We start from the raw sequence: 16,472 nt of genomic DNA, 5'->3' as shown, positions 1-16,472 counted from the left end.
TAACTGCACTGCAAAACTAACATGATGTAGAGTTAAAGGGCAACATTTTCAAAATTAATAACCTTGTGTAACATGGGGATACAATTGGGTACTAGAATAAAATTAGACTTGAGTCAGTAATTGTTACATTTGTTTATTTTCATATTGTATATTGTTCCAGTTCTGTAAAAAGAAAGGCACATTGTTATTGTTATTCGACATGTAACATGTTTATTTACATACATACAGTAGTAGGCTACTGTTAATTAAATAGTATTTTTCCAGAGTTTTAATTTCTAAGTCTTCAATGTCATGGGACCATGTTGTCATTAATTGTCCATTGACTTTTCATGGTAGGTTATTAAGATTGTTCCATTAAGATTATCCAATAAACACATTGTTTATTTATTTTTTTATTTTTTTAACTCTTTATTGGAGGATCAAAGATGTAACATTTTACAGGAAATAATACAGTTCTCCAGTTTCATTTTATCTTAACAACATTAACAACTACACCCCCCCCCCCAAAAAAAATAAATAAAAATAAATAAATAAATTAATTAATTAATTATAATTATATTTAACCACATTCTGGGAGAACAACTTTTTACTCAGTTCTTCAAAAGAGTCAAGGATTTACACATTTAAAAAAAAAACAAGCACAGACCTGCATACCCACATTTCGAAAGCAGTTGGTTAGCCAAGCTTTAAACTTACATTTTCACAGTTGTTGATCAGGCTACTCAGAAAAGTAGAATATAAAATAAAAAGGTGTCTCATACTTCAGGCAATACTTTAAGATTCTCAAAATATGTCACAAAGGGCTGCCATTTTAAGTAAAATTTCTGGACTGACCCTTTCAAAGTGAATTTAACTTTTTCTAGTTTAAGAAAAAATAAAACATCCCTTAACCATTCGGCCACTGCTGGTGGAGTAGCAGATGTCCAAACTAATAAGATTCTACGACGGGCAAGAAGTGATGTAAAAGCAATGATGTCTGATTGGTCCTGGGTTAAAGTTAAGCTCTCACTTGGAATACCAAATATTGCAATCAGTGGACAGGGCTTAATTTGTATTTTTATGACTTCGGATAAAGTTTGAAAGACAGATGACCAGTATTGATCTAGACGGGGGCACAACCAAAAAGTGTGTGTTAAATCAGCTGGAGAGAGAGAACATCTATTACAACTCCCGTCCGTTCCTGGATATATTTTTGCTAACCTGTCCCTACTAAAATGAGCCCTATGCACAACTTTAAACTGAATGAGCCCCAAGCGTGCACAAGATGAAGATGAGTTAATCCTTTGTAGTGCCTCCTCCCAGTGTCTATCTGACAACTCTACCATCAACTCGCCTTCCCAACCATTCTTAATTTTTGAAAGGTCATGATTTTCAAGAGACATTAGTTGAGAATATAACCGTGATATCAGTCCTTTTTTCGGACAGAGGAGGGTCATTTCCTCCCATGCTGCCTCAGTAGGGAGAACCGGAAAACAAGGGAACAGTGCTTTAACACAGTGCCGTATTTGGAGATATCTAAAAAAGTTACTGCGTGAAAGATCATATTTCTGGCATATATTATCAAAACTATCGAACCCTTCTTTACAGTACAAGCTTTTAAAATAGGAAAGCTGCTTCCTGTCCCACTGATTTAATGTTAAGTCAAGAGAGGAGGCTGGAAATAAATGATTCTTGCAAATAGGGCCTAGGGGGGAGGGAGAGGTGAATTTATAATGATTTCGAAACTTATTAGAGGATTAGAGGTAAACTTGGACCACTTTGTGGGCAGGGAGGAGTACACCAATGCAGGGAGGGATGACGAGTGGCAGGAGTGTGCCTCAAGCGTACACCAGTCGGTGTCTGGCACATGGAGCCAGAATAAAATTTTCTGCAGGTTGGCTGCCCAATAGTAGTGAATAAAACTGGGGAGAGCTAGTCCCCCCACATCACGACCCCTCTGAAGTAAACTTTTGTTAACTCTTGGAACTTTATTCTTCCAGATGAAGGAGGTAATGGAAGTATTAACTGATTGAAAAAATGATTTTGTCAGGAATAACGGTAGACATTGAAACAAATACAGATACTTTGGGAGTACACTCATCTTCACCGATTGTACCCTCCCTGCAATAGTCAGAGGCAGGCTGCTCCACCTTTGAAAGTCAGCTTTCATTTGGTTAACTAAAGGTGTAAAATTAGCCCCTAGCAGAGAGGTGAAGGAACGCGTAATGTTTATTCCAAGATATTTGAAACCAGAGTGTGTTAAGTGGAAGGGGATTGCTTCTTGTTTAATTCATATTGCCAAATCGTTAATGGGGAAGCATTCACTTTTCTGATCATTAAGTTTGTAGCCAGAAAAAGACCCAAAATTGTTCAATAGTGATACAATTACGGGACCGCTGGTTTCTAGATTGCTTATATAGATCAAGAGATCGTCTGCATACAGGGAGACGCGATGTTCCTCAGTCCCACGCCTAACCCCCCGTAACACCAACGACGACTTCAATGCATGCGAAAGAGGCTCAATTGCCACTGCAAATAAGAGCGGAGATAAAGGACATCCTTGACGTGTCCCACGTGACAGGGGAAAAAATTTGGAATGGGATTGATTAGTTTGGATACATGCTTGTGGGGACGAATAGAGCAGACGAATCCATGCCAGAAACGTGTCACCAAACCCAAACCTTTCCAATACGGAAAACAAGTATTTCCACTCCACCCGGTCAAAGGCTTTCTCCGCGTCCAGAGAAATTACAGCTTCTGCAGTCGAAGAGGGACCGGGGGAGTAGATCACGTTAGCAAACCGGCGAATATTTGAAAAAGAGTGACGACCCTTTATAAAACCAGTTTGGTCCTCAGAGATTACTTTATATCAACATTTAAGAGGGAAATAGGCCGGTCAGAGCCACAGTTGGTAGGGTCCTTATCCTTTTTGAGGAGTAGTGTAATCTTAGCTTGTGTGAGGGTTGGGGGCAAGTAACCGTCTCCCAGCGATTCCGAGGTTCCACTATCGGCCTAATTCTCCTCTCCAGTACCCTGGCATAGACTTTCCCGGGGAGGCTGAGAAGTGTGATCCCCCTATAGTTGGAACACACCCTCCGGTCCCCCTTCTTAAAAAGAGGGACCACCACCCCGGTCTGCCATCCCAGAGGCACTGTCCCCGACCGCCACGCGATGCTGCAGAGGCGTGTCAGCCAAGACAGCCCCACAGCATCCAGAGACTTGAGGTACTCAGGGCGGATCTCATCCACCCCCGGTGCCTTGCCACCGAGGAGTTTCTTGACCACCTCGGTGACTTCAGCTTGGGTGATGGACGAGTCCTCCTCTGAGTCCCCAGCCTCTGCTTCCTCAATGGAAGACGTGACGATGGGATTGAGGAGATCCTCGAAGTATTCCTTCCACCGTCCGACAACATCCCCAGTTGAGGTCAACAGCCGCCCATCGCCACTGTAAACAGCGTTGGTAGGGCACTGCTTCCCCCTCCTGAGGCGCCGGACGGTTTGCCAGAATCTCTTCGAGGCCAGCCGATAGTCCTTTTCCATGGCCTCACCGAACTCCTCCCAGGCCCGAGTTTTTGCCTCCACAACCACCCGGGCTGCAGTCCGTTTAGCCTGCCGGTACCTGTCAGCTGCCTCAGGAGTCCCACAAGCCAGCCAGGCCCGATAAGACTCCTTCTTCAGCTTGACGGCATCCCTTACTTCTGGTGTCCACCACCGGGTTCGGGGATTGCCGCCTCGACAGGCACCGGAGACCTTGCGTCCACAGCTCCGAGCAGCCGCTTTGACAATGGAGGTGGAGAACATGGTCCACTCGGACTCAATATCTCCAGCCTCCCTCGGGATCCGGTTGAAGCTCTGCTGGAGGCAGGAGTTGAAGATCTCTCTGACAGGAGACTCGGCCAAACGTTGCCAGCAGACCCTCACAGTTCGTTTGGGTCTACCGAGTCTATCCAGCTTCCTCCCCCGCCATCGGATCCAACTCACCACCAGGTGGTGATCAGTTGACAGCTCCGCCCCTCTCTTCACCAGAGTGTCCAAGACATACGGCCGCAGGTCAGATGAAACGACCACAAAGTCGATCATTGACCTACGACCTAGGGTGTCCTGGTGCCATGTGCACTGATGGACACCCTTATGCTTGAACATGGTGTTCGTTATGGACAAACTGTAACTAGCACAGAAGTCCAATAACTGAACACCACTCGGGTTCAGATCAGGGGGGCCGTTCCTCCCAATCACGCCCCTCCAGGTTTCACTGTCATTGCCCACGTGGGCTTTGAAGTCCCCCAGTAGAACGATGGAGTCCCCAGTCGGAGCACTCTCCAGCACCCCTCCCAGGGACACCAAGAAGGTCGGGTACTCTGCACTGCTGTTTGGCCCGTAGGCACACACAACAGTGAGAGACCTATCCCCGAGCCGAAGCCGCAGGGAAACGACCCTCTCGTTCACCGGGGTAAACTCCAACACATGGCGGCAGAGCTGGGGGGCTATAAGCAAACCCACACCAGCCCGCCGCCTCTCACCATGGGCAACTCCAGAGTGGTGAAGAGTCCATCCCCTCTCGAGGAGTGTGGTTCCAGAGCCCAAGCCGTGCGTGGAGGTGATTCCGACTATCTCTAGTTGGAACCTCTCAACCTCACGCACAATCTCAGGCTCCTTCCCCGCCAGCGAGGTGACATTCCATGTCCCAAGAGCCAGTTTCCATGTCCAGGGATCGGGTCGTCTAGGCCCCCGCCTTCGACTGCTGCCCGATTCGCTTTGCACCGGCCCCTTACGGTCCCTCCCGTGAGTGGTGGGCCCACGGGAAGAATGTAATTTAACTAAATACTGTGTATAGACCGTATATCAATTATATATAATAAAATAGTGGAATTAACATCAAAATTTAATGTCTAATTTTAAAATGTATCTTTATGGATCCTTCTCACATTTGTAATACTTTGGTCTGTTAATAAGAATAATTGATGTAGTTTTATATTATCTATTTTAATTAATTATAAGGGCCGTTTCATGTGTATACTTCACACACTTAACTAGATGTTGATATAGGATTTAGAAAGTACTTAGTTAGTAATGCAATACTTTTTGTACAGTAATCTAATTACACTATTGAGGATGTAATTAATAACTAGTAATTAATTACTTTTTAGAACATACTTTTTTAATGGCTGTTAAGTAAATACTTATTCAAAAGAGGAACCCATTTAGAGTATGTGATTTCAGATGAAGCCCAATCCCTGAAATGGATGGATCATGTAAGGGAGACATTCAACATGTATACTGTTGGTGTGCCTCCGGGAAGATGGTTGGGAAACCCTGACATGCATTTGCTTTTAAAACATTCAAATACAGCAAATCTCAACATTTAACTTACCTTCCCCCTCCAGTAGCAAATCTCTCCAGAAAGCAAGAGTTCTGTTCTCAGACCTCCTCCTGTTGTTTCCAACTGGCGAGAAAATTGGTTTGAAAAGATTCACCATGTCGGTTGAAGTGAGAGGCACAACAGATTCAGTGAAGACTGTGGAATATTTCTGGGTTGGCTACAATCTCATCTAGGACCCCCAAAGTCATTAGACCTTCCTTTAGCCTTAGGTAAGACAGCACAGAAAATCAAGGATTATATTTTTTCCCTTTTGAAACTGAATTGCCTAAAGTAAACATTTCCAAATTAAATAAAAAAAATGGAACATACTGTGATATAGCCTGTGAAAGTCTGTCCTGAAGATAAAACGTCAATGCAATCGGTTACCCTCTCTCGCTTTTAAAAACATGGTTTGAAACCGGTGTTTCTTATGTCACAACCAACCTATAACCAATCACATTAACGTGCGGGCGGCTTTAGCATATCATTAACTATGACCGCTCTAAAGTCTCAAGAGAATCCAGCATATTTGGCTTTTTTCTGTTGATATGAACAATCTGGTACATCTAGCAATATAGCATGTGTATGATATATTTTACGATGTTATGATGAACTATATGCCTCTCTCCACTGACATTCTGAGTTGTTCAAAGCATTTCTAAGGATGCTGATATTCAGAAGGCAGCGTCTGAATTTGAGAGGATGAACTGGAACATGGTTTGTGTTACATTAGTAGCACATTATTATCGGTTTGATAACGTATTCAAGCAAAAGGCTAATCATTATTTGCCACTGCTATGTGTCCTACTGTGACAACAATGTTAAAAGTCCAATTTGGCTTTCCTTAGGGTAGTATCTCTAATATCAAGGACCTAAAATCCAAAATAATACATCCTCTGTGGCGACGAAGAAACCATGACACAAAATGGGCTGATGGCACGGCTGTGTGCAGTGTCCTATTTGCCAAGCTCAAGAGTCAATTAAAAAAAAAAGTTCTAAATTAGGCTCTTTACGTCGTATTTCAAGGTCTTAGGTCTGCTTTAACACATACTCTGTGTAGGCCAAAAAAACACATAGTGAAATGGGCTGATGTTACAATAGGTGGCTCAATGTGCTTTGTCCTATATGCTAAGTTTAATGGTTTCTCGTGATAAAAACGGATAAACAGTAGATTGTATTATGTTGTTAGACTTACGTAGTCTCAAACATAAGTATTTACTTTCTCCAACTGGTTCCGGATGTCACAGTCGGCAACTTCCTCCAAAGTAAAGTTGGGTGGCGGCAGGGCACTAATTTGGCTGTACAGCCTCTCTGGAAAAAATGTATCGGCAACCCTCCCTGAACCACAGCCACCAAAATCATTTTCCCAATTGTTCTGTACAGCCCTTCTTGGACAGCTGTAAAGGAAGATTTGTTATAATTAAACCGTACATTAAAGGGTTAGTTCACCCAAAAATGAAAATTCTGTCATTAATTACTTACCCACATGTCGTTCGACACCCGTAAGACCTCCGTTCATCTTCGGAACAGAAATGAAGATATTTCAGTTGAAATCTGATGGCTCTGAAAGGCCTCCATTGGCACAATGGCACTTTACACTCTCAAGACCCTTAAAAGGTACTAAAGACGTCGTTACAAAGTTCATCTCACTTCAGCGGCTCTACAATAACTTTATGAATCGGCGAGAATAGTTTTTGTGCGCAAAAAACCCCTAAATAACGACTTACATAGTGATGATGATTTAAAAAAAAAAGCCATCATGAAGCTTCAAAGCGTTATGAATCAGCGAGTCGAATCAGCGGTTTGAATCGCCAAATTTCAGCAGTTTGGCGGTTTGACACGCGATCCGTGATTCACTGATTCATAACGCTTCGAAGCTTCATGATGCCTTGTTTTGAAATCGTCATCACTATGTAAGTCGTTATTTAGGGTTTTTTTTGCGCACAAAAACTATTCTCGCCGATTCATAAAGTTATTTTAGAACCACTGTAGTGAGATGGACTTTGTAACGACGTCTTTTTCATCAGATTTCAACTAAAATATCTTCATTTCTGTTCCGAAGATGAACGGAGGTCTTACGGGTGTGGAACGACATGAGGGTAAGTAATTAATGACAGAATTTTCATTTTTGGGTGAACTAACCCTTTAACAAAACAATTTTTCCAAATTCTGAAGTAATACAGAAGATTGTGAAACTAACTTACCATCACCAAGAAGTGCTAATGACCTTGATTCCTCTGGCCCTTCAAATATCTTGCAATCTTGCAGTGTCTGGGCCCACCCTCATCAACTGATCCTTCTCCTCTGCCTTGGACATCAACAAAGGCAACATCAATGCGGGCCTTTGCATTGAACCTCTGCCTCTGGAAGACCCGTATGGCACAATCTAATATATCCTCCCTGTACACATTAATAATGTTCGCTCTAGCTGGCTCTCTTTGTTTATTTAGCTGAAGTTGATTTATTAAGTCATTAATATCAGTTGCAGAGTTTGATTCGGGAATTACATTTTCTGGACCTTCTTCAGGAAATTGGGCCAGGACGGGGCTTCTCACAGGCAGTGGTAAATGGACAGAGGGTCTGTCTTCATCCAATTGGGACAGGACGGGGCTTCTCACAGGCAGTGGTGAATGGACAGGGGGTCTGTCTTCATCCAATTGGGACAGGACGGGGCTACTCACAGACAGTGGTGAATGGACAGGGGGACTGTCTTCATCCAATTAGGACAGTACGGGGCTTCTCACAGGCAGAGGTGAATGGACAGGGGCACTGTCTTCATCCAATTGGGACAGGACGGGGTTACTCACAGGCAGTGGTGAATGGATTATTGGCACCCATTTATTAAATACTTTTTTGCAACCTCCTTTTCCCAAGATAACAGCTCTGAGTCTTGTTCTATAATGCCTGATGAGTTTGGAGAACACCTGACAAGAGATCAGAGACCCTTCCTCCGTACAAAATCTCTCCTTATCCTTCAGATTCCCAGATCCATGTTGGTGCTTCTTCTCCTCAGTTCACCCCACTCATTCTCTATAGGGTTCAGGTCAGGTGACTGGGACAACTATGACAGAAGCTTAATTTTGTGTTCAGTGACACATTTTTGTGTTGATTTTGATGTTTGTTTTGGATCGTTGTCCTAAGGGAAGATTCAACCACGGCCCATTATAAGATTTCTAGCAGAGGCCGTCAGGTTTTGATTTTTTATCTGTTGTATTTGCTAGAATCCATGAAAACATGTATCTGAACAAGATGTTCAGGACCTCTAGCAAAAACATAGAAACAACATTAAAGATCCAGCTGTATTTTTAACCATGGGCACGGGGTTCTTTTTATCTATGTTTACACCAAACCCTTATGGTGTGTTTGCTGCTAAAAAGCTCAAACTTCAAACAAAAGCTTCAGTGTCATCTGACCACAGAACCAGGTCCCGTTTTAATTTCTAGTTGCTGAAATTTGTTTTTGGATGAGCGAGGAGGATTTTTCTTGAATCTCTCCCAAACAATATGTGGCGATGAAGGGGTTGTTTGATTTTTTTTTTTTTAAGGCTTTCTGACCAAGACTCAACTAATCTCTGCAATTCTCCATCTGTGATCCTCGGAGAATCTTTGGCCACTGAAACTCTCCTCCTCACCACATTAGGACAATATATACACACGTCCTATTCCAGGCAGATTCAGAACATCTTTAGTTGATTGGAACTTCTTAATTATTGTCCTGATGGTGGAAATAGGGATTTTCAATTCTTAAGCTATTTTCTTACATCCACTTTTTATTTTGTGAAGCTCAACAATCTTTTGCTGCACATCAAAACTATATTCTGTGGTTTTACTCATTGTGATGATGATTAAGGTAATTTGTCCTTTGTGTTTCCTCATATTTATACTCCTGTGGAACAAGATGTCATAGCTAGACAATTTCATGTTCCTAGTTACCCTGGTGTGCTAACATTTTTTAAATATTAATGGGAATATACTTCAGAGATATTTTACTCATAAACAATTCTAGGGGTGCCAATAATGTTTTGGAGAAAAACATTTATTTCGTAATGTGAGTTTCCCCCCACTTAAAACGTTTTTACTTCAAAGAAAGGTTAGGAAAAAGAGCAGGGCGGCCTGTTACAAAGAAACGAGTTCGAGCTCTTTGGACTTGTTGGCTGGTATAGGAAATTTATTCCAAATTTCTCAGCCAGGGCAATAACCCTAACCAACTTGACAAAAAAGAGTCAGCCCAACAAGGTAGTATGGACTGAGGACTGTGAAAAAGCCTTTAAAGACTTGAAGGAGGCACTATGTCAGGAGCCAGTTCTTCAGAGTCCTGATTTCGGGAAGTTGTTTACAGTGCAAACTGATGCTTCGCAACATGGCATTGGTGCTGTACTCCTTCAAGAAGAACAAGGTCAACTCAAGCCAGTTGTGTACATCAGTAGGAAACTCCTGCCCAGAGAGGTCAACTATTCCACTGTTGAAAAGGAGTGCCTTGCTGTTAAGTGGGCCCTGGACTCTTTAAGGTATTATTTGCTGGGACGGAAATTCCAGTTGGAAACTGACCACCGAGCATTGGCTTTGTTAGGCCGCATGAGAGAAACAAATGCTCGCATTACCAGGTGGTTTCTGGCCATGCAGCCGTTTGACTTTGAGGTACTGTACAGGGCAGGATCACAGAATTGCACTGCAGATTTTCTCTCGAGGACACCATAAGTGGTTTCTGGAGAGGGAGGGGGAAATGTCACAGTGAGTCTCTGTGACTAGGGACTCTTATTATGAAGAGGAATCTTATTGTGACACAGGACTGAGAACATGCATACATACACTCCTTTTTGTAACATCATGCACACATTATCTGTTTTGCGCAAACGTGAACACCAGTTAACACAGATGTGTTTGTGTCACTAATTGTGTATTGTTAAGTGTTGTTCCTGTCCTCACCATGCCATTTCTTCTTCAGTTTGACATATGAGTTATACATTTCCCTATGTTGATTTATGTATTGTGTTAAGAAGTAAGACAAGACTGGTAATCATGTTAAATATTTATTGTTTCCATACCCCATACATCTTATAAATAGTCATACTTACGTACTGGAACATTTTCCCACCACAAACAGGCAAAACCCGGTCACAGTAAATGGCACCATTTTGAGTATCCCATTCCCCCAATAGAAGGCACAGTTCATTGTTCTCATGTGTGAGGGGGAGTTTGGTGATCTGTTTGATTCTTGCTTTAGTATTCTTAAATATGAAAAATTAATTGAATTTGTTTTGTTCCCAAATGTTTATCTATGTTGTATTATTATAACGGTCTAACTATTTGTTACTGTTAAATAATTATTTTTCTTGGCTTTCTTAAATTTGTTACCTTTTAATTTCTAAATGGTTTAACCCAAGTAGGAGGGGCTTTTCTTTTTTAAGAGGACCTCTCAGAGTTGTTCGGGGGCTCGTAGAGTGAGTTGGAAATAGATATTTCTGTATTTTGGGCCAATTCATTGGCATAGCCAAAAAGTCTGTTTATAACTTTAGAACAGTTTATTTTTGTTGTTTTTTGTTTTTGATTCTCACTGTAAAATATAATTTCCACTCCATTGGAAAACGTCTCGGTTACGACTGTAACCTTAGTTCCCTGAATAGGGAACGAAAGGCTGTGTCACCACTTTGGGAACGCCTCTGCGTGATTGCATCGTGAAGCACGTATGTAATCAGACCAATAGAGATGGAACGTCATGGGCAGGTGACGTCATAGATCCGGAACTATAAAAGATACCGGCAAACACACGCCTTCAGCTTCTGAAATAGGATGAAACAAGACGCTTGCGGGCATGCGGGGAGTATGGCAGGGTGACGCAGCGTCTCGTTCCCTATTCAGGGAACTAAGGTTACAGTCGTAACCGAGACGTTCCCTTTCAAGGGAACTCGAGCTGCGTCACCGCTTTGGGAACAAGACTATAGAACGGCTGTTCTGAAATTTTCCACAGGGCAGATCTGCGGAATTAGCACCTAGTGCATGAACAGGGCAAACACACTTTCTATACTGCTGTTCATAATCGCCATAGTGTCTCTCTTTTATGTGTCAGTATGTATTGCAAACTTGTTATATGAAAACTAAAAAGTCTGAACCCAGACACAAACATAGAGCTGACAAGGACAATGTTACATAGCGAGCTTGTTGAAGACAACAGAAGCTGAAGGCGTGTATTTGCCGGTATGCTTTATAGTTCCGAGTCTATGACGTCACCTGCCCATGACGTTCCATCTCTCTATTGGACTGATTACATACGTGCTTCACGACGCAATCACGCAGAGGCGTTCCCAAAGCGGTGACGCAGCTCGAGTTCTCTTGAAAGGGAACCTTTATTTGTGCACTTTTTGGAATAAACACTGGATTCTTAACTTCATCATCACGTCACTTCATTTTACGCCTCCATCCACTGGTACATTCAGAGCAGTGGTGCTGCTACTATACAAAACATTGTTGGGCCCCTTTTTGTTGCAGTTGGCACACCTCTGTCTTTGTTACAATCCCCATACCACGCTTTGATTAATGATGAAAATTAAGGTTTCAAAATCGTGATTGTTTGGATTGTTTTTTTCTGCCGTCGAGCCACAGGCGTTCAACTGAATGGCCATATGGATCAATGGCCTAGAGCTTCCCGACCGCTGTTGTAAACTGACGATTATGAATCTGGGATTACAGATACAAACTTACTGTATTTTATTTTTCAATGAGCAGAAATATTTAAAAAAACTCTTTTTATTCACTAAATTCTCTTTCACTTGCCCTTTCAAAAAATCTACTTGTCCCGAACAAGTGGACAAGCATTAATGTCGAGCCCTGTATTAGGTATCTTGACCTAACAATGTAAACAAAAGAGTAGTGTTGTGTTCATTTATAAGTATACTATTTATATAATGTTCATAAAACATCGAAACAACTTGAAATCAGCTATAAAGCAGCTCTACAGAAAACAGTGACGTCATCAGGAACTGAGCTGGATGATGACATCACTGTTTTCTGCAGAGCTGCTTTATAGCTGAATTGAACTTTACACAGTTTTTGAAACAAACTGAATCAACACTGAACTTACTTCAGCTAAACACTACTGTCTTTTTAGAGGTTTTTTTTAGAGAACTGAATTTTGTTGGCATCACTGAATGAATAATTTTTCTGTTTATTCCTGTAAAGCTGCTTTGAAACAATCTATTTTGTATAAAGCACTAATATATAAATAAAGACGACTTTACTTGACTTGGAATATTTTTCACTTTTCAAGTTGTATCAATTCAACTCACCGGTCTGGCCAGCAGTGTGAACTTGCACAGTTTTTCAGGCCCTGGGTCATCTCCTCTGGTGAGGCGCTTGGTCTTCACATTGGGGTAGACCTTCTTTATGTAGCCATCAACAAATGTCTGGATCACTCCAGCCAGGCCACAGCCCCTTTCATTCGGACACACTCTTAATCCCTCAACTATCACAGTTTCACCTCCATCAACCACCAGGCCAGACTCCAGCGCCACCTAAAGGAACACAGGAATAATGATTTTAGGTTCAAAAAGATTTTTTTTAAAAAGGCCTGGTTATAACCCTATCCAGGTAAGCTATTTCCAGTGAATGTCCGATTTGTTAGTCGTTACAGGTAAATAACTAGAAGAATAACAGTCCACAGTAAACAATAAAACTACGTGTGCAACAATTCGTCTGCTTTTCTTGATATTTATATGTTTTCTTAATCGATTTGACACATTTCTTCAAACTCAGATTAACATGGTGATCTGAACACTTTGTAATTGTCGTAAACAGATTGTCAGTTTTCATTCATTTTAATTATAAATCATATGCATTTTCTCAAAGCATTGTGTACAAAATTTTCAAATGTGTTCTCAGCAGTTCACAAAATGTTTTCATGTTTTCAAAATATATCATGAACATTTGCAGCTCTTTTTATTGATTTTACAAAATTTACATTTAAGTACCTGTAATTTGAAAAATCTGTAATTTGTCATATTCTCAATTGCACATGGGTCTGAAAATACTCACTCTGAAAGGAAGGGGACCGCAGGAGGGAAGAGGAGTGAAGAGATGTAGAAGGTACAGACTTTCATAAAAATGGGAGTCATCCTAATTAACAGTTGTCTGGCTATGACCAGACCAAGCTCAATCTTTTAAGATTGAATATTTGCCTGGGGAGTTTGCTCTGTATTTTCTACTGCACAAGAGGTGTGATCAACGGGCATAGTTCAAATGACGCTGTACGAAATTTGGATAGTCCTTCAACCAATCAGACCTACGATCCATCACTTCTCTGTCCGTCATCGTGTTAAACCCGCCAATAGTGCGCCAGGTGGATAAGCCGGTTCGTGATTGGTCCCCACAAATTTTAACAGAAGCAGGATAAAAATATGTACAGGTTTCCAGTCTGAGCTGCAGGGCGAAACCGGCAGATCGGGCTTTGTTTACCCAGTCTAATTTAACAATGTAATAAATAATGGCCTCTTGTTGAGCAAAGCTAGTAAACAGATCCAAAGGGTTACTATGACTTTACAATTCTATATTTATGAGTATTGTACTATAGTATGATTGCTGGTAGTGTACATTTGTAGTTCTGAGACAGGCTTAGAGGGGCAAATAATGTCCTAAACATTTTCAGAATTGAAGTTGAAAAACACTGAGGTGGATGACCAAGTTAGTCAATAGAATAAGCGCATGCCATACTACCAACTACAACGAAAGAGGCACGTGGAGATGCTGAGGCAGAAGAACATTATGTATAATGTATGATAAGAATATATTCTCTGGCCAGATGTAAATTAGAGGTGTGATCAATAAAGTTCAGTGATTGCAGTCCTGTACAATAATACATTTTGGGGGTAGGGGGAAAAGTGTATAACAAAACTTCTCATTGAAGAACTTTACAATAAACATGTATATAGTGTCTATAGCTGAATCTGTCATAAAATCAATAGAGAACACACCTTTACTAAATGCATTATACCAGACAAAAATACAGCACTTCATTATGGAGTAAAGTTGAACTAAAGTTTGGCTAAGTTAAGAGCGTGTTAAGTTGGCTGTGTTAATTGTTTTGAGAGCAGTGACATGAGTTTGGGGAAATGTGTCAAATCAATTGAGGAAAAACTGTAATATGCTAATTAATACTTTTGTAATGATAGTAACAAACAATTACAATGGTGTTGTTGGCCTTACTTGACTGGCCTAGACTAGAGTATGTGAAGAGCAAAGCTGTATAGTGGTATGAATGTTATATCCAAATGTCGTCTTTCTTGAGAACAGCAAGCATTGTATTGCTCAATAGACACATCAGATCATATTTTAACCATTAACTTTTTCATCATACCGGTTAGTGATAACACGCAGATGTTAAATGTTAATATTGCATGTCCCTCAGTAACATTCAGGTTTAGATTGCCAAATAAACAAGCTTTGGTAACACTGTTAATTTCTTGGATATCCTAGTTTTATAATATAATATACTGTAATAAGCTTATATTATATACACTATAATACAGTGTGTGTCAACACTTTGAAGATAAATAACCTACAGCTTAACAACGGCATTTAATATTTTCTCATGGCTACTGTGATATCAGAAAACACGAGGCCTATCAAACCTTTTTACTTGTGTATCACTTACCAGCTTCCTATCTCTCCGTGCTATAATAACCACTCGTCCTGGCTCAGTCATCCAGGAATGATAGCGATGTGGAAGGTAGTCACTTCCATCATATATGTCTTGTGATATGGCCATCACGTCATCATAATCCTCTGGTCTGGCCAGATAGAAGATCAGTCCATCACTTTCACCCACACAATGTGAATTCATCGTTACTTCTGCACGGGGTTACCTAAGACAATATTTTGTGTCTCTCTAGTCTTAGAAACAAATAAAAACAGATTAAAACAACAATAAAATATGTACAAATTAAAATACCTTATTTTAATTGATTGTAATTATTAAATATTTCAATCTAAAATAGATGTAATCTATTTAGCAATTTATGATTCAAACACCATTTGGTGTTACAGATGTGGATAACATAATTCAGCAAAAACTTAATATAATTCAGGATCACTGTCTAATAAGAAGAGAATGGACTTGCTACCATTAATGCTGCTTTCACATGCTATCGGAAATGTCCTACTTCCCACTTCTGAAGTTGTGATTAGACTACGAGCTCATCTCATTCAAATTTCGACTTGAGAGGGCCTTCATGTTACCTTTTTGAACTAAACTAGTATTTACCATAATTCCAATAGCACGTGAATGCAGCATAAAGCAGTGGTCAAAAGCACCATAAAAGCAAAGCATTACTGATCTTAAGTTTATAAGCAATACACCAAAAGCCGTGCAGAAGATTTATTCAGTAATGTGGTGTTTGATGATGGGAAATGTGTCTGATGCTGCCTTCATGTGCTATCAGAAATGTCCTACTTCCCACTTCTGAAGTCGTGATTACGAGCTCATTACATTCAAATTTTGACTTGAGAAGGCGTTCATGTTCCATCTTTTAACTAGGAAACTAGGAAACGATAATTCCGATAGCATGTGAAGGCAGCATTAGTCTGCGGGACTTACCTTGTGACGTTTCGACAGTTGTATGATTTTGACTTTGTGTTCCAGAAGACAATAAGGACGACAAGTTCCTCCCCACACAAACGTAGACTTTACTCTTACAGGCTTGTAAAACATGTTTGGCCGGTTTCTCAGACAAGGCTTAAGCCTAGTCCCAGACTAAAATGTTTGAGCTTTTTTAACTGTAAGCAACTTGGACTGATAGCCTATATCTTAAATTATGTCAGTTCCATTGTTTTGTCTCAAGATGCACACCAGTAATGTTTTTTTCTATGGCACGTTTATAAAATCTACTTAGGCTAAATGTCCTCATTTAACTCGGGCATAATCCTGGTTTATTATAAACCCTGTCTGTGAAAGCATTTTCCAACCTTTACACAATCTGAATCGCTTACTTCAGTTTTGTTAATAAGCATGGTATCTTTAATCATATGTCAATAATTATCCAAGCATAATTATCCAACATTCGATACAGTGGGCACAGAGATCTTCTTTGAGACGTTTAGAGTAAATTATTAATTAATAAAGCAGTTAAATAATAACCATTAGCCTAA

The 16,472-nt window shown here is 40.7% G+C and overlaps 1 protein-coding gene across 1 annotated transcript; it reads right to left on the bottom strand.

Moving 5' to 3' along the window:
* Positions 1-9,623: 9,623 nt before the first annotated feature.
* LOC307121308 (histidine N-acetyltransferase-like) lies at positions 9,624-15,168 on the bottom strand (the record flags this gene model as incomplete). Its single annotated transcript, XM_079808827.1, has 4 exons — positions 9,624-9,795; positions 9,938-10,041; positions 12,620-12,844; positions 14,980-15,168. The coding sequence occupies 4 exons, from the start codon at positions 15,166-15,168 to the stop codon at positions 9,624-9,626; spliced, it is 690 nt and encodes a 229-aa protein (XP_079664953.1).
* Between the last annotated feature and the right edge of the window lie 1,304 nt (positions 15,169-16,472).

This window comes from Gobio gobio (genome assembly GCF_949357685.1).
Source record: "Gobio gobio genome assembly, chromosome: 25".
NCBI classification, from domain to species: Eukaryota; Metazoa; Chordata; class Actinopteri; order Cypriniformes; family Gobionidae; genus Gobio; species Gobio gobio.
Note: the sequence above shows the minus strand (reverse complement) of the source record. Positions and strands in the feature narration are given on the sequence as shown.